The sequence below is a fragment of the Zea mays genome, chromosome 4 (assembly GCF_902167145.1).
Source record: "Zea mays cultivar B73 chromosome 4, Zm-B73-REFERENCE-NAM-5.0, whole genome shotgun sequence".
NCBI lineage: Eukaryota > Viridiplantae > Streptophyta > Magnoliopsida > Poales > Poaceae > Zea > Zea mays.
This window is the reverse complement of record NC_050099.1, coordinates 27,965,230-27,989,996: the sequence shown is the minus strand read 5'-3', so window position 1 is coordinate 27,989,996 and position 24,767 is coordinate 27,965,230. Positions and strand designations below refer to the sequence as shown.

Below are 24,767 nucleotides of genomic sequence, written 5' to 3'. Positions count from 1 at the left end.
TTATTACGTCACAGCTGAAAATATATGATTTCTTTCTCTCTCTCTCTCTCTCTCTGCATTCTCATTTCGAAAGAAGAGGCATTATTGTTGCTCAGTTGTCTTTTGAAAAAAGAGAAGAAGCTATTGTTCAAATTAATTGTGAGTCAAGATTCTACTATCACATGTCTACTTTTAGCTAACTGCTTCCATTTGTATCGTTCCTAGTTTCTAAATGGGGAGATAGAGGATGAGGTTTAAGAGGGAGATTTTCTTTAATTACTTGTGGCTCTGTTAGCTCTGTGGCAAAGTACGCATTTTTTTTTCGTATACAGGAGAGGTAAGTCATCAAACTCTAGCCTTTGAATCCAAACAAGCCAGTTTCTGTTTAGCTTTTACAATTTCACAAGCTACAAACAAGTTTCCACAATCTAGTGCACCAAACACACTCTAAAACACCTATGCATAGCAACAACACCAAAAAAAACAAACACTATGCCCAAGTAGTCGTTTGTGTGAATAGTTCAGGGATGAGAATGCGATGCGGCACGATTGACATCTTAAGCCTATCATCGTGGCAACCTTGTGTGCATGCTAATATTATTATCTACGGCTCTTGTATATATAGGAGGCCTTGTTATATAAATATAATATATGCTTTGTAAGAAGAGAGGGATGTGCCGTGCGTACGAATGGTTGCCATATACATCAGCTTTTTAGTGCCATGGTCGTTCCAGTGATGTTCAGATGAGCCCCTTGCCATCGTCCTCCTCCTCAGAGGCGACCTCGCCACCGGGGGCAGCCCCATCAGGCCCAGAGCCGGCGGCACCAGAATTATACCACCTCGCGCACAGCAGGTAGCAGAAGAAGTTGAGGACGCTGAGCGCGGCGAGCACCCAGTAGAACAGGTCGAGCCTGTCCTTGTTGAGGTCGTTGTCGCCGAGCCAGCCAGGGCGGCCGCCGCCCGCCGTGGCCCTGTTCACCAGCGACACGAGCACCGAGCTGAGGTAGAACCCGAACGAGAAGGAGCAGTAGAAGAAGGCCATGAAGAAGGCCTGCATGTGCGCCGCCGTCCCGGCGGTCGACGACGCCTGCTCGTAGAAGAACTCCATGAGGCCCACGTTGGTGAACAGCTCCGACAGGCCGAAGACGAAGAACTGCGGCACGAGCCAGAGCACGGACAGCTGCTGCTGCCGCCGCCCGCCGGACGCCGGCACGGCGGCGTCCCGGCGCCTGCGCTCGACGGCCGCGGCGGAGGCCATGGACAGCGCGACGAGGCAGAGGCCGACGCCGATGCGCTGGAGCGGGGCGATCCCGGCCCGCGCGCCCGTGAGCCGCCGCGCGAGCGGCACCAGCAGGAGCTCGTAGGCCGGGACCAGCGCCAGCAGCATGGCGTACGGGATGGCCTGCAGCGACGCCGGCGGGATTCGGAAGGATGACGGCGCCAGCCTCGTGTCCATGGCGCTGCCCTGCTGCACCGAGAACGTCTGCAGCTGCGCCAGCACGGTGTTGGTGACGACGGTGCACGCCACGATGGGCAGCACGGCCAGCAGGGTCTTGGTCTGCCGCACCTCGCCCGCCGTGCACAGCCGCCACTCGCTCTCCGGCACCGTGTCCGCCGCGTCCCTGATGCACGCCTTGTCCAAGAACCTGCCAAAGTCAGGTCACGTCACGTCACGTCACGTGTCCGAATACTGAACGCAGAAGGTGCACGAACTAGATGCTGACCTGAACTTGTTGGCGTGGCGGAAGTCGCCGCCGTCGACGACAGCCGCCGCATCTCCGGCCGCGGTGTGGGCAGGGTTGGAGGAGCCGGAAGGGCAGATCTGCTTCCTCTTGCTGAACGCAGCAACGAAAACCTGACGGGGTTTAATTGCGCAGTCAGCTTTTTTTTTTTTTGGCATTGTGAACTTGGGAGTGTTTTCTGTCAATGCAAGTCGTATCCTCAGTTCCTCACCCTTGCAATGGGAGTGAAGATGACGCTGCCCCGGGGGGGCTTGTTGCGGTACACCGCCGCGCCTGACGCGAGGGCGAGGAGCCCGGCGCCCAGGGCGGCGGCGGCGAGGCCGAAGCCGACGGCCATCCCGAAGCGCGTCTGCGCCCAGACCACGGCCGTCAGCGCGGCGACCTCGGCGACGCAGTAGCCCAGGTAGGAGAGGTTGAAGTAGGTGGAGAGGCGCTTGGCGCCCTTCTCCCCCGCCGCGAACTGGTCGCCGCCGTACGCGGTCATGTTGGGCATGACGCAGCCGGCGCCGAGCGCCACCAGGTACAGCGCCACGAAGAAGACGGCGGCCCTGGTGCCGCCGGCCCGCTCGCAGCTGCCCTCCATGGTCAGCATGTTGCACGGCGCCGACCTCAGCTGCGGGAGATGCGCTTGCACCGCCAGTAGTACCAGGCCCTGGTAAAAAAAACGGTCGATTTTTTTTAAAAAAAAACGGGGGGCTTGAAGAAACGTAAGCTATGCGTTTTATTTGAATCGATTCGATAAAATCTAAAAAAAAACATTTGGCTCAGCATGACTACGTATGTTAATTTATTTTGAGACACTGAAAGTAGTAAATATGTGTTACAGCCTCACCCTATGCCGCTCATAAATAACCGGATGAAGTCATTTTCTCTGATCGCAAATATTCGCCACAGTATTGATCTGGCACAGTTCTTCTTCCCGAAGATCCGCGGCCGCAGATCGTTCGTGGCCGGGTTTCGTGAAAAAAGTTTTTTAAAAAAATTAGGTGGATCGCCATAAATAAAATAGGAGACCGGTCCTACCCTCTACAGTGAATGAACTAGTAGAACCCAGTAGCTGAGAAGAAGAAAAATAATAATCCTGAGAGATGCAGCATGCTCTGCTGCACGTACGCGCCAGGTCCGTCCGAACTTGAATGTGTTGCGTGTTTGGATCGGACGAAGGACGTGCTCCTTCCTTTCGTCCAATCGTCCTCCCGTTTATATATATATTTTTTAAAAAAACTTAACAGTTTTAAATATAACAAAAAGAAAAAACTACAGTACATAATACGGTGTTCACATTTATAGTATGGTACTAAAGTAGCATGGTCAAATGGTTGTCAGTATTATTTTGGCACGAAACGAGGTCGTGGTGTGTAGGCCATGCCTCGAAACAGAAGAACAGATAGACTGGAGCAATCAAACTAGCTGTTACAGTACGATACGTATAAGCAGATTCTAGAGCGGAATCATTGCGCGCGCGCGCTCGCTTGACAGTAGTAGCTGATTAGATCTCTTTTCGAGGAAACCACAAGTACAGTCTCCTCTAACCATCTAACCACTCAAATGGTAATGGATGGCGACCTAAATGCTTTTTCACAAAATAGCAGTACTACAAATAAATTTTAGTTAAAAAATAAATAAAAATAGGATATGATAGTAATCAGATTTGATACTTAAACCTAGAGCTCAATGTGACTTCTACACCCAACTCAATGATGCAGCGCAGCGAGCGATCTGGCTGGCCCCAGCCAGCATGGAGAACTCAATGATAGGATATCCGCTTGGGGTTGGCCCCAGCAACCAGCATGGAGAACTCAATGCCATCCGCCAGCCGAACCAGTCAGTACCCACACGCAAAAGCCAACACACGCACGACGACACAACGCGCAGGGGGGAAGCGAAGGGAAGGGGGGAGGTGTGCCAGATCCAGAACTCTCATCAAGATGGACCACCGCCTCGTGAATCCCGATGTTGCTGTCGGATCGAACTCCGCTTCCGCTCAGGGCTGGGGGGGGGGGGGGGGGGGGGGGGTTGAATCGAACTGGGAGATCTCTTCTTCGCACTGAGATCTCATCAAGGCTCGGTGCTTTCCCTCTCGGTTTTTTTTAAAAAAAAATTTGATTTGATATAAAAGAAGAAGAGGAAGACTGGTGACTTGGTTGGTGCTGAATGCTGGTGGATCCAAACTCCCAAAAATGCTCGAGTTTGGGTTTGGCAGTCCAGCTCCAGCAGTGACTGAAAGAGCAGTGTGCTACTGCTAGCTAGCATGTGAGCGGCTGCGAGTTCTCTTCGTTGCTGCCGCAGCGACTTCTTGGTGTGCGTGTGTGTGCGTGCGTGTTTTAAAAAGAAGAAAAAAAGAAAAGAATCCAAGCTTTGGTCATGCTTGGTCGTGGTGATGGGCGGCTTTTCCGGCCCATGCATCCATGTCCACGACCCTACCATGTTCGCATGTTTCAGTTCATCTCCCTTGCCGCGGACACGAAAAGCTAGCTGGGTCAGAAACAAAGGAGCGGGGGGAAAAGAAAAGCAGCTGGCTCTGGCTGTGGGCTCGCTGGTCCATCCATGTCGTCGACTCGTCGTCCAGTCCATGAGAGTGATGCTACATAGGATAGGGAGTAGTACTGCTACTGCTGCTGCTGCTGCTAGAGAGTAGAGAGAGAGGGTGTCCTGCCTGCGTACACATAGCATACGTACCGCGAGCTCGACGGCGGCGAAGGCCAGCAGCGTGCGCAGGCAGCCGGCGTAGGAGTCGGAGAGGAAGCCGCCGAGGGGCGAGAGGATGAAGACGGTGCCGACGAAGTTGGTCACCACGTTGGCCGCCTGCGGCAGCGGGAAGTGCAGCTCCCCGAACACGAAGGTGATGAGGTTGCTCCCCACCGCCGCCAGCGCCATCGTCTGCGACGCCTGGAACACTGCAATGCGCACAACAACCAGACGCCTTCTTAATCTGTTGCTGTATATACACGGCATTGCCCGGGCGCCGGCGCGGCGTCGGCCTGGGTCTTGCCCTTCGACTTGTTGGGGGTCTGGTGACTGGTGCTACGAGCAGAGTAGCAGTAATAATCCGTCCCCAGGGAGGGAGGGAGGGAGGGAGGGAGAGGCAGCGGAAACGTACGCACGCACCTAGGACGAAGGCGGCGGCGCGCATGCCGCCGTGGCGCGGCCGGCAGGGGCGCCCGCGCCAGTCCACGCAGCTCTCGGGCGGCGCCTGGGATCTCTCTGCATCGTCCATGGCCTCTCTCTCTATCTCTCGTATTCTATCTCTGTCTGCTAGACACACACACACTCCCTCCCTCCCTGGAGGAGCGACGAGCCGGCGAGCGAGTTGACTAGACAGGCAGCCTGCAACCGCACTCGAGTCGAAGCTGGCACCGGAGCTTTGGCCAGCTACTAGCCGCCCGAGCAGGTGCAGGACTGGATTGGATTGGCAGGCAAAGGCAAGGCAAGGCAAGCAGCAAGCTCTGCGCTCGGGTCGGCAAGAGCTGGCGCGGGCTTTATAATATGCAGCGCAGCCGCGAGCAGCCAGCCGAGCCAAGGCCCAAGGCGGCGTGTGCAGTGCAGTGCTTCGCTTCCTTCTCATCTGTTTGGACGTAGGACTCGTACAGTACACACCGGCGGCCAAGGGAGCAGAGCAGAGAGCGCACGTCACGTGCAAAGGCGGCAGCGTCGCACAGCCCGTGCCGGTGCCGGTGCCGGTGCCGGTCAGGTAGCAGTTGGGCTGGGCATAGTGCGCGCGTGTTCCGGCCCCGCCGCGCCCCGCGCGCTCTGCTCCGCCTGGCGCCTGGTCTCCGACCCGCCCCAAGGAAAGGGAAAAACGCTTCCCTTTCATACTGTGGCTGCTTACTTTTTGACAGCATCGGGTCCTGGTCCGGACAAACTGGTTCGAATGAATAGTGAGTGGCCTTCTCTGTCTCTGGCTGCCCTTGCGACTTTCTACTACTTCGTCAATGCGAAGAAGGGCATTCCCCGCCCCCCAAGGCCCCCCCCAGCTAAACCAAGAAATGCAGCACTGTACATACTAGTAGTAACTTGTTTCTTCTATGCATGCATACACGGAGTGCGTACAGAGGAAGAAGGCTATCTTTGGTCGCATCGCACGGATCTGGTTCTGGTTTAGAAGCAGCGATAAGTGAAGTGAGCCCCCTTCCTTGGACCAGTCAATAATCATGCTGCGTGCCTCTCCTCTTTTTCTCCCCGTGACGTCCCTCTCTCTGTCAGCGCCCGCCAACCTACAGCCTCCTCGATCTGGAGTCTGGACCTCGACAGGTGAGAAGGCGGCCAGATCGGTGATGGTCGACCTCTCAACCGTGTGGCGGTGTGGCCTGTGGCGTCGCCTCTCCACCTGTTGTGGCCTGCCGGCCGGCTAGCTACGGGCGGCAAGGCGTGCCATGGAGCTTCCTTTTGGGTTAGGCATACACTAAATTATAAAGGACCAGACTATATTTTTATTCATTTTTTAAACTAAAACTAATCAAGAGCTTTAACTTGTTGTGAACAAACATTCGGATCATGATTCAATACCACTCCTAGCCGAAAACCAGAGGTGTACCGGTACATTTTCGTCTGCGTGAGGGGTTGTCCAGGTTCTGCGAGGGCTTTTTGTTTTTTTCTTCTTCTGTGTGTTAGCTAAATTGTGGTTTCTAGAAAACCTGTGTAGTCTTGTCAGGGGACAAGATCCCCAATTCCTAGGGTCAATCGGTCAGCGAGCGTGCTGGGGAAAAAGTCCCTAGCGACTGTGGCCCGTCGGCTAACTGGAGGAGAAATGAAACGGCTACCCTGTAAGCGCCCGTCCCCAAACGAACCCTGCGGCACCGAGCCCCGGGGTCAGGGGTGGCGGAACTGGACAGGGGGGTCGGGCGAACCGAAGGGAAAAAACACTCGAGTGGGTCCTTCGCCCGGTCTGAGACCGACCCGCCATAAGTGACCTTCCGCATTAACTATGTCTGACACCGAGCCACGACAGAGACGTCATCCGCCTCCCACTCATGGCCTACGAACCTCTTGGGCTGCAACGCACTCATAACCTACGAACCCCTCGAACTGCGGAACATTTATGACCCACGCACCCCCCCCCCCCGGCCTGCGGCGCGCTCTTAACCTATTGGGACTAGGCCTGAGTACGCAGACCGCCTGGCGAGCACAACAAAACAAGTCATGCCCAGTGAAAGTCGCCTAGAGGGGGGTGAATAGGGCGAAACTGAAATTTACAAAGTTAATCACAACTACAAGCCGGGTTAGTCGTTAGAAATATAATCGAGTCCGAGAGAGAGGGTGCAAAACAAATCGCAAGCGAATAAAGAGTGTGACACGCGGATTTGTTTTACCGAGGTTCGGTTCTTGCAAACCTACTCCCCGTTGAGGTGGTCACAAAGACCGGGTCTCTTTCAACCCTTTCCCTCTCTCAAACGGTCCCTCGGATCGAGTGAGCTTTTCTTCTCAATCACTTGGAACATAAAGTTCCCACAAGGACCACCACACGATTGGTGTCTCTTGCCTCAATTACAAGTGAGTTTGATCTCAAGAAAGAATGAGAAAGAAAGCAATCCAAGCGCAAGAGCTCAAAAGAACACAACAAATCACTCTCACTTAACCCTAGTGCTTTTGTGGAATTGTGAGAGGATTTGATCACTTGGGTGTGTCTTGTATTGAATGCCTAGTTCTTGTAAGTAGTTGGAAGGTGGGAAACTTGGATGACTTGAATGTGGGGTGGTTGGGGGTATTTATAACCCCAACCACCAAACTAGCCGTTTGGTGGAGGCTACTGTCGCATGGCGCACCGGACAGTCCGGTGCGCCACCGGACACTATCCGGTGCGCCAGCCACGTCACCAGGCCGTTGGGTTCCGACCGTTGGAGTTCTGACTTGTGGGCCCGCCTAGCTGTCTGGTGGTGCACCAGACAAGTCCTGTAGACTGTCCGGTGTGCCACCCGCGCGTGCTCTGCTCCTCTGCGCGTGCTGGCGCGCATTTGATGCGTTGCAGTCGACCGTTGGCGCGAAGTAGCCGTTGCTCCGCTGGCTCACCGGACAGTCCGGTGTGCACTGGACATGTCCGGTGAATTATAGCGGAGCGGATTCCCGAAGCTGGCGAGTTCAGAGTCGCTCTCCCCTGGGGCACCGGACACTGTCCGGTGGTGCACCGGACAGTCCGGTGAATTATAGCGAAGCGCCTCTGAGAATTCCTGAAGGTGAAGAGTTTGACTTGGAGTACTCTGGTGCACCGGACACTGTCCGGTGGCACACCGGACAGTCCGGTGCGCCAGACCAGGGCACACTTCGGTTATCCCTTGCTCTCTTTGTTGAACCCATTTCTTGGTCTTTTTATTGGCTAAGTGTGAACCTTTGGCACCTGTATAACTTATAGACTAGAGCAAACTAGTTAGTCCAATTGTTTGTGTTGGGCAATTCAACCACCAAAATCAATTAGGAAATAGGTGTAAGCCTAATTCCCTTTCAATCTCCCCCTTTTTGGTGATTGATGCCAACACAAACCAAAGCAAATATAGAAGTGCATAATGTAAGTGCAAAGGTTACTTAGAATTGAGCCAATATAAATATTTATAAGATACGCATGGATTGTTTCTTTAGTTTTAACATTTTGGACCACGCTTGCACCACTTATTTTGTTTTTGCAAATTCTTTTGTAAATCCTTTTTAAAGTCCTTTTGCAAATAGTCAAAGATAAATGAATAAGATTTTGCGAAGCATTTTCAAGATTTGAAATTTTCTCCCCCTGTTTCAAATGCTTTTCCTTTGACTAAACAAAACTCCCCCTTAATTAAATCCTCCTCTTAGTGTTCAAGAGGGTTTTGATGTTAATTTTGAAGAGGGTATACCAAATTGAAATTATATCACAAATAAGATACTAATTTGAAAATCCTTCTTTAAAACCAATTGAAAGACTAAAATTTTTGAAATTTGTGGTGGTGCGGTCCTTTTGCTTTGGGCTCATGCTCTCTCCCCCTTTGGCATAAATCGCCAAACACGGAATCATTAGAGCCCTTTTTGAAACTACTTTCTCCCCTTTGGCAAATAAAACATGAGTGAAGATTATACCAAAGACGGAGAGTTGCTCGGAGCGACGGCGAAGGATGAGTTATGGAGCGGAGTGGAAGCCTTTGTCTTTGCCGAAGACTCCAATTCCCTTGCAATATACCTATGACTTGTTTTGAGATTCACTTGAAAACACATTAGTCATAGCACATGAAAGAGATATGATCAAAGGTATATTTATGAGCTATGTATGCAAGACATCAAAAGAAATTCCTAGAATCAAGAATATTTAGCTCATGCCTAAGTTTGTTAAAAGTTTGTTCATCTAGTGGCTTGGTAAAGATATCAGCTAATTGATCTTTAGTGTTAATATAAGCAATCTCGATATCTCCCTTTTGTTGGTGATCCCTTAGAAAATGATACCGAATGGCTGTGTTTAGTGCGGCTATGTTCAACGGGATTATCCGCCATGCGGATTGCACTCTCATTATCACATAGAAGAGGAACTTTGGTTAATTTGTAACCGTAGTCCCTAAGGGTTTGCCTCATCCAAAGTAGTTGCGCGCAACAATGACCTGCGGCAATATACTCGGCTTCGGCGGTAGAAAGAGCGACGAAATTTTGCTTCTTTGAAGCCCAAGACACCAAGGATCTTCCCAAGAACTGGCAAGTCCCCAATGTGCTCTTTCTATTAATTTTACACCCCGCCCAATCGGCATCCGAATAACCAATTAAATCAAATGTGGATCCCCAAGGATACCAAAGCCCAAACTTAGGAGTATAAACTAAATATCTCAAGATTCGTTTTACGGCCGTAAGGTGAGCTTCCTTAGGGTCGGCTTGGAATCTTGCACACATGCATACGGAAAGCATAATATCCGGTCGAGATGCACATAAATAGAGTAAAGAGTCTATCATCGACCGGTATACCTTTTGATCGACGAATTTACCTTCCGTGTCGAGGTCGAGATGCCCATTGGTTCCCATGGGAGTCTTGATGGGCTTAGCATCCTTCATCCCAAACTTGCTTAGAATATCTTGAGTATACTTCGTTTGGCTTAGGAAGGTGCCCTCTTGGAGTTGCTTTACTTGAAATCCTAAGAAGTACTTCAACTACCCCATCATAGACATCTCGAATTTTTGTGTCATGATCCTACTAAACTCTTCACATGTAGATTCGTTAGTAGACCCAAATATAATATCATCAACATAAATTTGGCATACAAACAAATCATTTTCAAGTGTTTTGGTAAAGAGTGTAGGATCGGCCTTTCCGACTTTGAATCCATTAGTGATAAGGAAATCTCTAAGGCATTCATACCATGCTCTTGGGGCTTGCTTGAGCCCATAAAGCACCTTAGAGAGTTTATAGACATGGTTAGGGTACTCACTATCTTCAAAGCCGGGAGGTTGCTCAACATAGACCTCTTCCTTGATTGGTCCATTGAGGAAGGCACTCTTCACGTCCATTTGGTAAAGCTTGAAGCCATGGTAAGTAGCATAGGCCAATAATATACGAATTGACTCAAGCCTAGCTACGGGTGCATAGGTTTCACCAAAATCCAAACCTTCGACTTGGGAGTATCCTTTGGCCACAAGTCGGGCTTTGTTCCTTGTCACCACACCATGCTCGTCTTGCTTGTTGCGGAAAACCCACTTGGTTCCTACAACATTTTGATTAGGACGTGGAACCAAATGCCATACCTCGTTTCTAGTGAAGTTGTTGAGCTCCTCTTGCATCGCCACCACCCAATCCGAATCTTGTAGTGCTTCCTCTACCCTGTGTGGCTCAATAGAGGAAACAAAAGAGTAATGCTCACAAAAATGTGCAACACGAGATCTAGTGGTTACCCCCTTATGAATGTCGCCGAGGATGGTGTCGATGGGGTGATCTCGTTGGATTGCTTGGTGGACTGTTGGGTATGGCGGCCTTGGTTCATCATCCTCCTTGTCTTGATCATTTGCATCTCCCCCTTGATCATTGTCGTCATCTTGAGGTGGCTCATCTCTTTGATCTTCTCCTTCATCAACTTGAGCTTCATCCTCATTTTGAGTTGGTGGAGATGCTTGCGTTGAGGAGGATGGTTGATCTTGTGCACTTGGAGGCTCTTCGGATTCCTTAGGACACACATCCCCAATGGACATGTTCCTAAGTGCGATGCACGGAGCCTCTTCATCACCTATCTCATCAAGATCAACTTGCTCTACTTGAGAGCCGTTAGTCTCATCAAACACAACGTCACAAGAAACTTCAACTTGTCCAGAGGACTTGTTAAAGACTCTATATGCCCTTGTGTTTGAATCATATCCTAGTAAAAAGCCTTCTACAGTCTTAGGAGCAAATTTAGATTTTCTACCTCTTTTAACAAGAATAAAGCATTTGCTACCGAAGACTCTAAAATATGAAATGTTGGGCTTTTTACCGGTAAGGAGTTCATATGATGTCTTCTTGAGGATTCGGTGTAGATATAGCCGGTTGATGGCGTAGCAGGCAGTGTTGACCGCCTCAGCCCAAAACCGATCCGAAGTCTTGTACTCATCAAGCATGGTCCTTGCCATGTCTAATAGAGTTCTATTCTTCCTCTCTACTACACCATTTTGTTGTGGGGTGTAGGGAGAAGAGAACTCATGCTTGATGCCCTCCTCCTCAAGGAAGCCTTCAATTTGAGAGTTCTTGAACTCCGTCCCGTTGTCGCTTCTAATTTTCTTGATCCTTAAGCCGAACTCATTTTGAGCCCGTCTCAAGAATCCCTTTAAGGTTTCTTGGGTATGAGATTTTTCCTGCAAAAAGAACATACAAGTGAAGCGAGAATAATCATCCACAATAACTAGACAGTACTTACTCCCGCCGATGCTAATGTAAGCTATCGGGCCGAATAGATCCATGTGTAGGAGTTCCAGTGGCCTGTCAGTCGTCATGATGTTCTTATGTGGATGATGAGCACCAACTTGCTTCCCTGCTTGGCACGCGCTACAAATCTTGTCTTTCTCAAAATGAACATTTGTTAATCCTAAAATGTGCTCTCCCTTTAGAAGCTTATGAAGATTCTTCATCCCAACATGTGCTAGTCGGCGATGCCAGAGCCAGCCCATGTTAGTCTTAGCAATTAAGCAAGTGTCGAGTTCAGCTCTATCAAAATTTACTAAGTATAGTTGACCCTCTAACACTCCTTTAAATGCTATTGAATCATCACTTCTTCTAAAGACAGTGACGCCTACATCAGTAAATAGACAGTTGTAGCCCATTTTGCATAATTGAGAAACAGAAAGCAAATTGTAATCTAATGAATCTACAAGAAAAACATTGGAAATAGAATGGTCAGGTGATATAGCAATTTTACCCAATCCTTTGACCAAACCTTGATTTCCATCCCCGAATGTGATAGCTCGTTGGGGATCTTGGTTTTTCTCGTAGGAGGAGAACATCTTCTTCTCCCCTGTCATGTGGTTTGTGCACCCGCTGTCGATTACCCAACTTGAGCCCCCGGATGCATAAACCTACAAGACAATTTTAGTTCTTGACTTAAGGTACCCAAATGGTTTTGGGTCCTTTGGCATTAGATACAAGAACTTTGGGTACCCAAACACAAGTCTTTGATCCCTTGTGTTTGCCCCCAACATACTTGACAACTACTTTGCCGAATTTGTTAGTTAACACATAGGAAGCATCAAAAGTTTTAAATGAAATACTATGGTCATTTGATGCACTAGGAGTTTTCCTTTTAGGCAACTTAGCACGGGTTGGTTGCCTAGAGCTAGATGTCTCACCCTTATACATAAAAGCATGGTTAGGGCCAGAGTGAGACTTCCTAGAATGAATTCTCCTAATTTTGCTCTCACGATAGCCGGCAGGGTACAAAATGTAACCCTCGTTATCCTGAGGCATGGGAGCCTTGCCCTTAACAAAGTTGGACAATTTCTTAGGAGAGGCATTAAGTTTGACATTGTCCCCCTTTTGGAAGCCAATGCCATCCTTGATGCCAGGGCGTCTCCCATTATAAAGCATACTATGAGCAAATTTAAAATTTTCATTTTCAAGTTCATGCTCGGCAATTTTAGCATCTAGTTTGGCTATATGATCATTTTGTTGTTTAATCAAAGCCATGTGATCATGTATAGCATTAATATCAATATCTCTACATCGAGTGCAAATAGAAGTATGTTCAACGGTAGATGTACATGGTTTGCAAGATTTTAATTCTACAACCTTAGCATGCAATATATCATTTTTACTCCTAAGGTTGGAAATGGTAGTATTGCAAACATCAAAATCTTTAGCCTTAGCAAGCAATTTTTCATTTTCATCTCTAAGGCTAGCAAGAGAAATGTTCAATTCTTCAATCTTAGCAAGCAAATCATTATTATCATTTCTAAGATTGGGAATTGAAACATCACAAACATTTGAATCAACCTTAGCTAACAAATTAGCATTCTCATTTCTAAGGTTGTCAATAGTCTCATGGCAAGTGCTTAGCTCACTAGATAATTTTTCACATTTTTCTACTTCTAGAGCATAAGCATTTTTAACCTTAACATGCTTTTTGTTTTCTTTAATAAGGAAGTCCTCTTGGGTGTCCAAGAGATCATCCTTCTCATGAATAGCACTAATCAATTCATTTAATTTTTCTTTTTGTTGCATGTTTAGGTTGGCAAAAAGAGTACGCAAATTATCTTCCTCATTACTAGCATTATCATCGCTAGAGGACTCATATCTAGTGGAGGATTTGGATTTAACCTTCTTCTTTTTGCCGTCCTTTGCCATGAGGCACTTGTGGCCGACATTGGGGAAGAGAAGGCCTTTGTTGATGGCGATGTTGGCGGCGTCCTTGTCGGAGGAGGAGTCGGAGGAGCTCTCGTCCGAGTCCCACTCGCGGCATACATGGGCGTCGCCACCCTTCTTCTTGTAGTATTTCTTCTTCTCCTTTCTTCTCCCCTTCTTGTCGTCGCCCCTGTCACTGTCACTAGAAATAGGACATTTTTCTATAAAGTGACCGGGCTTACCACACTTGTAACAAACCTTCTTGGAGCGGGGCTTGTAATCTTTCCCCCTCCTTTGCTTGAGGATTTGGTGGAAGCTCTTGATGACGAGCGCAATTTCCTCGTTGTCGAGCTTTGAGGCGTCGATTGGTTGTCTACCTAGTGTAGACTCCTCCTTCTTCTCCTCCGTCACCTTAAATGCGACCGGTTGTGCTTCGGATGTGGAGGGATCATCTAGCTCATTGATTTTCTTTGAGCCCTTGATCATGTACTCAAAGCTCACAAAATTCCTGATTACTTCCTCGGGAGTCATTAGTGTATATCTAGGATTACCACGAATTAATTGAACTTGAGTAGGGTTAAGGAAAATAAGTGATCTAAGAATAACCTTAACCATCTCATGGTCATCCCACTTTTTGCTCCCGAGGTTGCGCACTTGGTTCACCAAGGTTTTGAGCCGGTTGTACATGTCTTGTGGCTCTTCCCCTTTGCGAAGCTGGAAGCGACCGAGCTCCCCCTCGATCGTTTCCTGCTTGGTGATCTTGGTTAGCTCGTCTCCCTCGTGCGCGGTCTTGAGCACGTCCCAAACTTCCTTGCGCTCTTTAATCCTTGCACCTTGTTGTACTCCTCTCTACTTAGAGAGGCGAGGAGTATGGTTGTGGCTTGGGAGTTGAAGTGCTCGATTTGTGCCACTTCGTCCCCATCATAATCTTCATCCCCTACGGATGGTACCTGTACACCAAACTCAACGACATCCATATACTTTTGTGGAGTGAGGTTAGGTGAAATTTCATCAAATCACTCCACCTAGCATAATCTTCACCGTCAAAGGTTGGTGGTTTGCCCAATGGAACGGAAAGTAATGGAGTATGTTTAGGAATGCGAGGGTAGCGTAGAGGGATCTTACTAAACTTCTTGCGCTCATGGCGCTTAGAAGTGACGGACGGCGCATCGGAGCCGGAGGTGGATGGCGATGAGGTGTCGGTCTCGTAGTAGACCACTTTCCTCATCTTCTTTTTCTTGTCCCCACTCCGATGCGACTTGTGGGAAGAGGGTTTCTTCTCCTTCCCCTTCCCTTTGTTGCGGGACTCTCCCGATGAAGCTTTCCCGTGGCTTGTAGCGGGCTTGTCGCCGGTCTCCATCTCCTTCTTGGCGTGATCTCCCGACATCACTTCGAGCGGTTAGGCTCTAATGAAGCACTGGGCTCTGATACCAATTGAATGTCGCCTAGAGGGGGGATGAATAGGGCGAAACTGAAATTTACAAAGTTAATCACAACTACAAGCCGGGTTAGTCGTTAGAAATATAATCGAGTCCGAGAGAGAGGGTGCAAAACAAATCACAAGCGAATAAAGAGTGTGACACGCGGATTTGTTTTACCGAGGTTCGGTTCTTGCAAACCTATTCCCCGTTGAGGTGGTCACAAAGACCGGGTCTCTTTCAACCCTTTCCCTCTCTCAAACGGTCCCTCGGACCGAGTGAGCTTTTCGTCTCAATCACTTGGAACACAAAGTTCTCACAAGGACCACCACACGATTGGTGTCTCTTGCCTCAATTACAAGTGAGTTTGATCTCAAGAAAGAATGAGAAAGAAAGCAATCCAAGCGCAAGAGCTCAAAAGAACACAACAAATCACTCTCACTTAACCCTAGTGCTTTTGTGGAATTGGGAGAGGATTTGATCACTTGGGTGTGTCTTGTATTGAATGCCTAGCTCTTGTAAGTAGTTGGAAGGTGGGAAACTTGGATGACTTGAATGTGGGGTGGTTGGGGGTATTTATAACCCCAACCACCAAACTAGCCGTTTGGTGGAGGCTGCTGTCGCATGGCGCACCGGATAGTCCGGTGCGCCACCGGACACCGTCCGGTGCGCCAGCCACGTCACCAGGTCGTTGGGTTCCGACCGTTGGAGTTCTGACTTGTGGGCCCGCCTGGCTGTCCGGTGGTGCACCGGACAAGTCCTGTAGACTGTCCGGTGTGCCACCCGCGCGTGCTCTGCTCCTCTGCGCGCGATGGCACGCATTTAATGCGTTGCAGTCGACCGTTGGCGCGAAGTAGCCGTTGCTCCGCTGGCTCACCGGACAGTCCGATGTGCACCGGACATGTCCGGTGAATTATAGCGGAGCGGATTCCCGAAGCTGGCGAGTTCAGAGTCGCTCTCCCCTGGGGCACCGGACACTGTCCGGTGGTGCACCGGACAGTCCGGTGAATTATAGCGAAGCGCCTCTGAGAATTCCCGAAGGTGAAGAGTTTGACTTGGAGTACCCTGGTGCACCGGACAGTCCGGTGCGCCAGACCAGGGCACACTTCGGTTATCCCTTGCTCTCTTTGTTGAACCCATTTCTTGGTCTTTTTATTGGCTAAGTGTGAACCTTTGGCACCTGTATAACTTATATACTAGAGCAAACTAGTTAGTCCAATTGTTTGTGTTGGGCAATTCAACCATCAAAATCAATTAGGAAATAGGTGTAAGCCTAATTCCCTTTCACCCAGCCCCAAGCTACAAAGGCCAAGGGTCAGTGTAGCTCGAATGATGGAGCTCGGGCCCCATGCTGCCCACATCATCTGCTATAAAGAATATGAAATAGCCAGAAAACCCCGAGGCCCACTGGCGGACGTGGCTTCGCCAAGGTAGAACACTCGTTTTTACCATCACACAGTGACTCCTTCTTGAGGGAGCCACCGCTGACCGACCCCCTCTTTGGCCTATTGAAAGGGAAATTAGCTATGGGGCCATTTCTACCTATTTTTAGTGATTAAGTGCTGAACACATCACATTGGACTAACCACTTTGATATGAGAATAAGTACATGAGCATAAAAGGCAAATTAAAGAGATCAAGTTCATATGAGCTGATTTGAACGGTCAAAAGTGCAACTTTGTACAAACAAACATAAACACAAGGTTTAAGTATTTGGATAAGTTGCACTCACCCCGTACTATATTTTCTGCACCTTGGTTTGGCTTCTAACTCTCTCATGCAAAAATGTGACTTTTGGACTTAGTTCTATGCATATTGCAAATCTCAGAGAAAACGAGTGAAGAAGGTATGGTTCCAACACTTGGTCAGTTATTTTATCAGCTAACTATGTTTGTCTAAGTCATAGGGAACCCCTCAAGGAAAGTCAAAAGAAGTTGGAGGAGTTTGGCTCAAAAGAGCTAAACTTGTGCTGAACTGGGCAGCACTGAATGGTCATGAATCATCTAGGCCCCCTAGTGGTGTTTTGGTAATTAATGACTACTGCTTGTGGACTAACAATTCTTGGAGAAATAAGAATGCAGGATTGGTGTAACACCCCGTCCAATCCCTGGACCGACGATACTTACTCCTGGCAGCTATCTAGGATCATATATCGTCCCCACAGACCAACACGAGTCTTTTGTGCGCACTTTGTCCTCACTCATGCGCACCCGAGAAAACTTCCCGGTCGGTCACGCATCCTAAATTGCTCCAAGTCAAGCACACTTAACTTGGAGGTTCTTTCGAGATAGGCTTCCGAAAAAGAAGATGCATCTTGTTGGTATGGATACTCTATTAATTCTATTAAACCTTGGGCTAGGAAATCACATCCCAAGGGCTCGAATATCACAATCCACCCCCCTTAGAAGACCAACGCCCTCGTCGGTCAACCCCAATCCAGGAACCTCCCCTCTTAGCCACGTATGTGTGTCTAGTGTCGTCATATGCCATGCCATGTGACCACTCCGGGCCCACATGCGCCATGCGCCATATACTCGAACCCCCTAACCCACACATGCCCGTAAAACCACGAGGGTCGGCTCTGATACCACTTGTAACACCCTGTCCAATCCCTGGACCGACGGTACTTACTCCTGGCAGCTCTCTAGGATCATATATCGTCCCCACAGACCAACACGAGTCTTTTGTGCGCACTTTGTCCTCACTCATGCGCGCCCGAGAAAACTTCCCGAATGGTCACCCATCCTAAATTGCTCCAAGTCAAGCACGCTTAACTTGGAGGTTCTTTTGAGATAGGCTTCCGAAAAAGAAGATGCATCTTGTTGGTATGGATACTCTATTAATTCTATTAAGCCTTGGGCTAGGAAATCACATCCCAGAGGCCCGAATATCACAATTGGACCACAGGAAACAGGAAATCTTGGTGACTTATAACCATTGGTTGTGGATCAAGTGAAGGCAAAGGTATAACATAGGTTTTGTTTTTGCCAGTCATCAGGAGTTTAGAGAAGCAATTGACCGGATTAGTAGGCTAGATAGTCGTACTATTAAGAGGGGTCAATGAACTTGATCGGTGTAAAACTTAGTGCCTCATAGAGCATAAACTGTTGCGTTTGCATGAGGACTAACAACACTTTGGTTTTCAAAAGTCAAAGTATTTTGTTAAAGTGCAAACTAGAATTACTTAACTCTAGGGTCGGCGGACCGTCTCGACCAGGAGGCCGGACCGTCCGCGACTGTGCCAGAGGTGACTGCTGGCACACTTGTCTATGTGTTCCTGTGCGAATCGTCCGGCCAAGGTCGTCGGACCGTCCGCATGAGCCAAAATGAGTTTGGGTAGGGACGATGTGTTTTTGAGTCATTGTACTACGGAGTGTTCAGGGTTTTTACTCGAATATTATGTGGTCCTACGGCAGACCGTCCGGCCATGGTTGGCAGACAGTCTGCCTGTGTTGTTCAAATTGGTCAGTGCTTTAGCATTTTATATTGACAGGTCCCGGACCGTCCAGCCTAGGCTGGCAGACCGTCTAGGCTTGACTTTTTCTATCAGCGCTGACAAGTTTCAAACGGTCATTATAGCCGTTACTGGTACGATAGACCGTCCGGCCATGGAGGCACAAACCGTCCGCGTGTGCGCAGAACATGTGCTAGTTGCACATAACGGCTAGGTTTGTGTTGAGGGCTATAAATAGAAGTGGAGCTCGTGTGTGAGGGTCCTCTTGGCTATTCCTAGCACACATTGAGCTCATTTGTGACCCTCTAACTCATACTCTCACACTTGTTGCTTGATATTGCATTCTAGTGAGTGATTGAGATCTTCTAGTGCATTTGCATCCATTGTGATCTTTTTGAGGCACTAGGTGGTATACCGGGCAAGCGTCATCGACTTGTTACTTTTGGAGGTCGCCACCTACTAGACGGCTCGGGTGTTTTCTCCGTCGAGCTCTCCGTGAAGATTATGGAGGAGCCACGGTGTTGATTGTGAGGGGTTCGCGCCCACCTTGCCGGAGAGGCAAAGACAATGCTAGTGGAATCGAGGTATTGAGTGAGTTCTTGTCCACTTGGCTCAAAGATCAAGTCGTGTCTTGATAGAGGAGAAAGTGAGAGCTCGAATTCCACCTCAACGTGGATTAGGGGTGATCGGCAAATCACCGATACCACGGGATAAATTTCGGTGTCATTCTCTCACTCTTTACTCATTACTTGCAAGTAGTTAGTAATTTGTGTATAGTCTATCATTTGTAGTATTGATATAAATTGATCATCATTTTTTGTTAGCCTATCAAAGCTAGAAAATTTATATCTCTTGTTGTTTTGATAAAATTTCTCTAGTGTCTTTGTTTTTAGTTAAAACCATCTATTCACCCTCCTCTAGCCGGTGTCCTAGATCCTACAAGTGGTATCAAGGATTTGGACTCCATTGTTTGTGGATTTAACCATCCCGAAGTTGGACAAAATGGTTAGTGTCGGGGACCATAATTAGGGGTACCCTCAAGGCACCTAATTCTCAGCTGGTAACCCCCATCAGCACAAAGCTGCAAAGGCCTGATGGGTGCGATTAAGTCAGGGATCGGTCCATTCGAGGGACTCGATCACGCCTCGCCCGAGCCTAGCCTCGGGCAAGGGCAGCCGACCCCGGAGGATCTCCGTCTCGTCCGAGGCCCCCTCCAGCGACGAACATACTTCCGGCTTGCCCGAGGCCCTGTCTTCGCCAAGAAGCAACCCTGACTAAATCGTCGCGCCGACCGACCAAATCGCAGGAGCATTTAATGCAAAGGTGGCCTGACACCTTTATCCTGACGCGCGCCCTTCAGTCGACAGAGCCGAAGTGACCGCAGTCACTTCGCCGCTCCACTGACCGATCTGACAGAAGGACAGCGCCGCCTGCGCCGCACCGACTGTAGCGCCACTTGACAGAGTGAGGCTGACAGGCAGTCAGGCCCGACCTCAGGCACCATAGGAAGCTCCGCTCCGCCCGACCCAGGGCTCGGACTTGGGCTAATCCCCGGAAGACGGCGAACTCTGCTCGCCTGACCCAGGGCTCGGACTTGGGCTAAGCCCCGGAAGACGGCGAACTCCGCTCCGCCCGACCCAGGGCTCGGACTTGTGCTAAGCCCCGGAAGACGGCGAACTCCGCACCGCCCGACCCAGGGCTCGGACTTGGGCCCAGCCCCGGAAGACGACGAACACCGCTTCGCCCGACCCCAGGGCTCGGACTCAGCCCTGGCCTCAGCCGACGGTCTCCGCCTCGCCCGACCCAGGGGCTCGGACTCGACCACGGCCACGGAAGACAGACTCGACCTCGACCTCGGAGGAGCCTCCACATCGCCCAACCTAGGGCGCGGACCGACCATGTCGACAGGAAGCGCCATCATTACCCTACCCCAAGCTGACTCAGGCTACGGGGAACAAGACCGGCGTCCCATCTGGCTCGCTCCGCCAAATAGGCAATGATGGCGCCCCGCATGCTCTGTGACGACGGCGGCTCTCAGCCCCCTTACGGAACCAAGAGGACGTCAGCAAGGACTCGACAGCCCCGACAGCTGTCCTTTCGCCAGGCTCCAGCGCTCCTCCGACGGCCACGATACCACACGAACCGGGTGCCAAAACCTCTCCGGCTGCCACGACGGCATGTACTTAGGGCGCTAGATCTCCTTCGCTAGACACGTAGCACTCTGCTACACCCCCATTGTACACCTGGATCCTCTCCTTACGCCTATAAAAGGAAGGACCAGGGCCCTCTTACAGAGGGTTGGCCGCGCGGGGACGAGGACGAGACAGGCGCTCGCGTGAGGCCGCTCGCTCCCTCTCCCACGTGGACACTTGTAACCCCCTACTGCAAGCGCACCCGACCTGGGCGCGGGACGAACACGAAGGCCGCGGGATTTCCACTTCTCTCACGCCTGTCTCCGGCCACCTCACTTCCCCCCTTCGCGCTCGGCCTCGCGCCGACCCATCTGGGCTGGGGCACGCGGCGACATTTCACTCGTCGGCCCAGGGACCCCCCGGTCTCGAAACACCGACAGTTGGCGTGCCAGGTAGGGGCCTGCTGCGTGTTGACGAACAGCTTCCCGTCAAGCTCCAGATGGGCAGTCTCCAGCAACCTCTCCGGCCCGGGACGGTGCTCCGTTTCGGGAGTCTTGAGTTCATGTCCCTCGACGGCAGCTACGACATGATACTCCTTCCACCGCCGTGCGACAGCGACAATGGCGGCCGACAGCCCGTCCACCGGCGGCGAAATCGACGACGTCTTCCCCGCGTGGTGGAAGAACAACATTCGAGCTCGCCCCGTCCTCTCCCCCGCCGACGGAGGAGGAGGCGGGGCAACCAAGGCCAAGCAGGAGGCAGTGCCTCGTCGGCTGTCAAGCGAGTCGACGGCGCCAGCGCCCCAACGGGGGGCGCGTCGGACATCGATCTCGCGTTTGAGACGAAGACGAGCGTCGTCTCCCCACAACACGCCGATTCCGAGCAAACGGACGACGCCAGCAAGCTCGCGAAAGGCTTGCTGGACGTCACCCTCGTACCTGAGACGATGGTGCAGTCAGTCCCCGACGTGACTTCATCACCGCCCGTCGACCAAGAGGTACCGACCGATTCCCATCTCATGCCCATTGGATTCAGCCTCGACCCGCCAAGCGGCTTCGCTTCGGCGGACGCTCTCGTAGAGGCGAGTCCAAACCCTCTGGGGTATCATATGCGGTCACCCTGGGACCGGCTGACGGACGTCTCGACCTACGGGCCCTCGGGGTCCGAGGAAGATGACGAGCCCGATGTCTGTTGGGATTTCTTCGGACTTGGTAACCCCAGTGCCATGCGAGACTTCATGATCGCATGCGACTACTGCCTTTCCGACTGTTCCGACGGTAGCCATAGCCTCGGCGACGAGGACTACGGCCCAAGCCGCGAATGTTTCCATGTTGATCTAGGGGGTCCCTCTGAAGGCAATCATCTCGGTATGCCGGAGGACGGTGATCTCCCTAGGCCGGTGCCTCGCGCTGACATCCTGCGGGAGCTAGCTGTGGTCCCCGTTCAGGCGGGGGGCCATGACCCACAGCTCGAGCAAATCCGCGGGGTGCAGGCCAGGCTCGACGAGGGAGCAGGAGCGCTTGAGCCGATCCGCCGGGACGTCGGGCAGGAATGGGCGGGCCAACCTCCGGCCGGAGAAATGCGTCATCTACCCCAGGGCTTCCAGCACCGCATCGCCGATGATGTCAGGATGAGGCCGCCACCCACTTCCAGTGGGGTCGGCCAGAACCTGGCCGCGGCGGCAATGCTTCTCCGCGCGATGCCGGAGCCATCGACCACCGAGGGGAGGCGAATCCAGGGAGAACTCAAGAATCTCCTGGAGGGCGCCGCGGTCCGGCGGGCCGAAAGCTCCGCCTCCCGAAGGCAGGGGCACCCCTCGGAACATCATGTCGCGACTTCCCGATTCATGCGGGAAGCCTCGGTCCACACCGGGCGCACGCGCAACACAGCGCCTGCGGCCCCGGGTCGCCTCGGCAATGAGCACCATCACCGCGACCGTCGGGCCCACCTCGACGAGAGGGTGCGCCGAGGCTACCACCCCAGGCGTGGGGGACGCTATGACAGCGGGGAGGATCGGAGTCCCTCGCTCGAACCACCTGGTCCGCAGGCTTTCAGACGGGGCATACGACAGGCGCCGTTCCCGACCCGGTTCCGACCCCCGACTACTATCACAAAGTACTCGGGGGAGACGAGACCGGAGCTGTGGCTCACGGACTACCGGCTGGCCTGCCAACTGGGTGGAACAGACGATGACAACCTCATCATCCGCAACCTCCCCTTGTTCCTCTCCGACACCGCTCGCGCCTGGTTGGAGCACCTGCCTCCGGGGCAGATCTCCAACTGGGACGACCTGGTCCAAGCCTTCGCCGGCAATTTCCAGGGCACGTACGTGCGCCCTGGGAATTCCTGGGACCTCTGAAGCTGCCGACAGCAGCAGGGAGAGTCTCTCCGGGACTACATCCGGCGATTCTCGAAGCAGCGCACCAAGCTGCCCAACATCACCGACTCGGATGTCATCGGCGCGTTCCTCGCCGACACCACCTACCGCGACCTGGTGAGCAAGCTGGGTCGCAAGACCCCCACCAGGGCGAGCGAGCTGATGGACATCGCCACCAAGTTCGCCTCTGGCCAGGAGGCGGTCGAGGCTATCTTCCGGAAGGACAAGCAGCCCTAGGGCCGCCCACCGGAAGATGCCCCCGAGGCGTCAACTCAGCGCGACACCAAGAAGAAGGGCAAGAAGAAGTCGCAATCGAAACGCGACGCCGCCGACGCGGACCTTGTCGCCGCCGCCGAGTACAAGAACCCTCGAAAACCCCGGAGGTGCCAACCTCTTCGACAAGATGCTCAAGGAGCCATGCCCCTATCATCAGGGGCCCGTCAAGCACACCCTTGAGGAGTGCGCTATGCTTCGGCGCCACTTCCACAGGGACAAGCCACCCGTGGAGGGTGGCAGGGCTCGCGACGACGACAAGAAGGAAGATCACCAGGCAGGAGAGTTCCCCGAGGTCCGCGACTGCTTCATGATATACGGTGGGCAAGCGGCGAACGCCTCGGCTCGGCACCGCAAGCAAGAGCGTCGGGAGGTCTGTTCGGTGAAGGTGGCGGCGCCAGTCTACTTTGACTGGTCCGACAAGCCCATCACCTTCGACCAAGCCGACCACCCCGGCCACGTGCCGAGCCCGGGGAAATACCCGCTCGTTGTCGACCCCGTCATCGGCGACGTCAGGCTCACCAAGGTCCTCATGGACGGAGGCAGCAGCCTCAACATCATCTACGCCGAGACCCTCGGGCTCCTGCGTGTCGATCTGTCCTCGGTCCGGGCAGGCGCTGCGCCTTTCCATGGGATCATCCCCGGGAAGCGCGTCCAGCCCCTCGGACAACTCGACCTTCCCGTCTGCTTCGGAACACCCTCCAACTTCCGAAGGGAGACCCTGACGTTCGAGGTGGTCGGGTTCCGAGGAACCTACCACGCGGTACTGGGAAGGCCATGCTACACGAAGTTCATGGCCGTCCCCAACTACACCTACCTCAAGCTCAAGATGTCGGGCCCCAACGGGGTCATCACCGTCGGCCCCACGTACAAACACGCGTTCGAATGCGACGTGGAGTGCGTGGAGTACGCCGAGGCCCTCGCCGAGTCCGAGGCCCTCATCGCCGACTTGGAGAGCCTCTCTAAGGAGGTGCCAGACGTGAAGCGTCATGCCAGCAACTTCGAGCCAGCGGAGACGGTTAAGTCCGTCCCCCTCGACCCCAGCAGCGACGCCTCCAAGCAAGTCCGGATCGGCTCCGAGCTCGACCCCAAATAGGAAGCAGTGCTCGTCGACTTTCTCCGCGCGAACGCCGACGTCTTCGCGTGGAGTCCCTCAGACATGCCCGGCATACCGAGGGATGTCGCCGAGCACTCGCTGGACATCCGAGCCGGAGCCCGACCCGTCAAGCAGCCTTTGCGCCGATTCGACGAAGAGAAGCGTAGAGCCATAGGCGAGGAGATCCACAAGCTAATGGCAGCAGGGTTCATCAAAGAGGTATTCCATCCCGAATGGCTTGCCAACCCTGTGCTTGTGAGAAAGAAAGGAGGGAAATGGCGGATGTGTGTAGACTACACTGGTCTAAACAAAGCTTGTCCAAAGGTTCCCTACCCTCTGCCTCGCATCGATCAAATCGTGGATTCCACTGCTGGGTGCGAAACCCTGTCTTTCCTCGATGCCTACTCAGGGTATCACCAAATCAGGATGAAGGAGTCCGACCAGCTCGCAACTTCTTTCATCACGCCCTTCGGCATGTACTGCTATGTCACCATGCCGTTCGGCTTGAGGAATGCGGGCGCGACGTACCAGCGGTGCATGAACCATGTGTTCGGCCAACAC

General features: G+C 52.0%; 1 protein-coding gene across 1 annotated transcript; it reads right to left on the bottom strand.

Annotated features, from left to right (window-relative positions):
* Positions 1 to 334: 334 nt before the first annotated feature.
* Positions 335 to 5,603, bottom strand: LOC103652983 (protein NRT1/ PTR FAMILY 4.4-like). The gene is made up of 5 exons (NM_001346883.1): positions 4,831 to 5,603; positions 4,402 to 4,619; positions 1,934 to 2,374; positions 1,705 to 1,835; positions 335 to 1,626 (listed from the first exon to the last, which is right to left on the bottom strand). Exons 1-5 carry the CDS (start codon positions 5,534 to 5,536, stop codon positions 720 to 722), a joined length of 2,403 nt encoding a protein of 800 aa, NP_001333812.1. The 5' UTR covers positions 5,537 to 5,603; the 3' UTR covers positions 335 to 719.
* Positions 5,604 to 24,767: the final 19,164 nt, after the last annotated feature.

Coding starts and splice junctions, on each gene's coding strand:
- LOC103652983 (NM_001346883.1), bottom strand. CDS start 5,536: ATGAAAGGGAAGCGTTTTTCCCTTTCCTTGGGGCGGGTCGGAGACCAG. Junction 2,375..4,401: donor TCGCCGCCGTCGAGCTCGCG/GTACGTATGCTA, acceptor TTTTTTTACCAG/GGCCTGGTACTACTGGCGGT. Junction 1,836..1,933: donor TCTTCACTCCCATTGCAAGG/GTGAGGAACTGA, acceptor AAACCCCGTCAG/GTTTTCGTTGCTGCGTTCAG.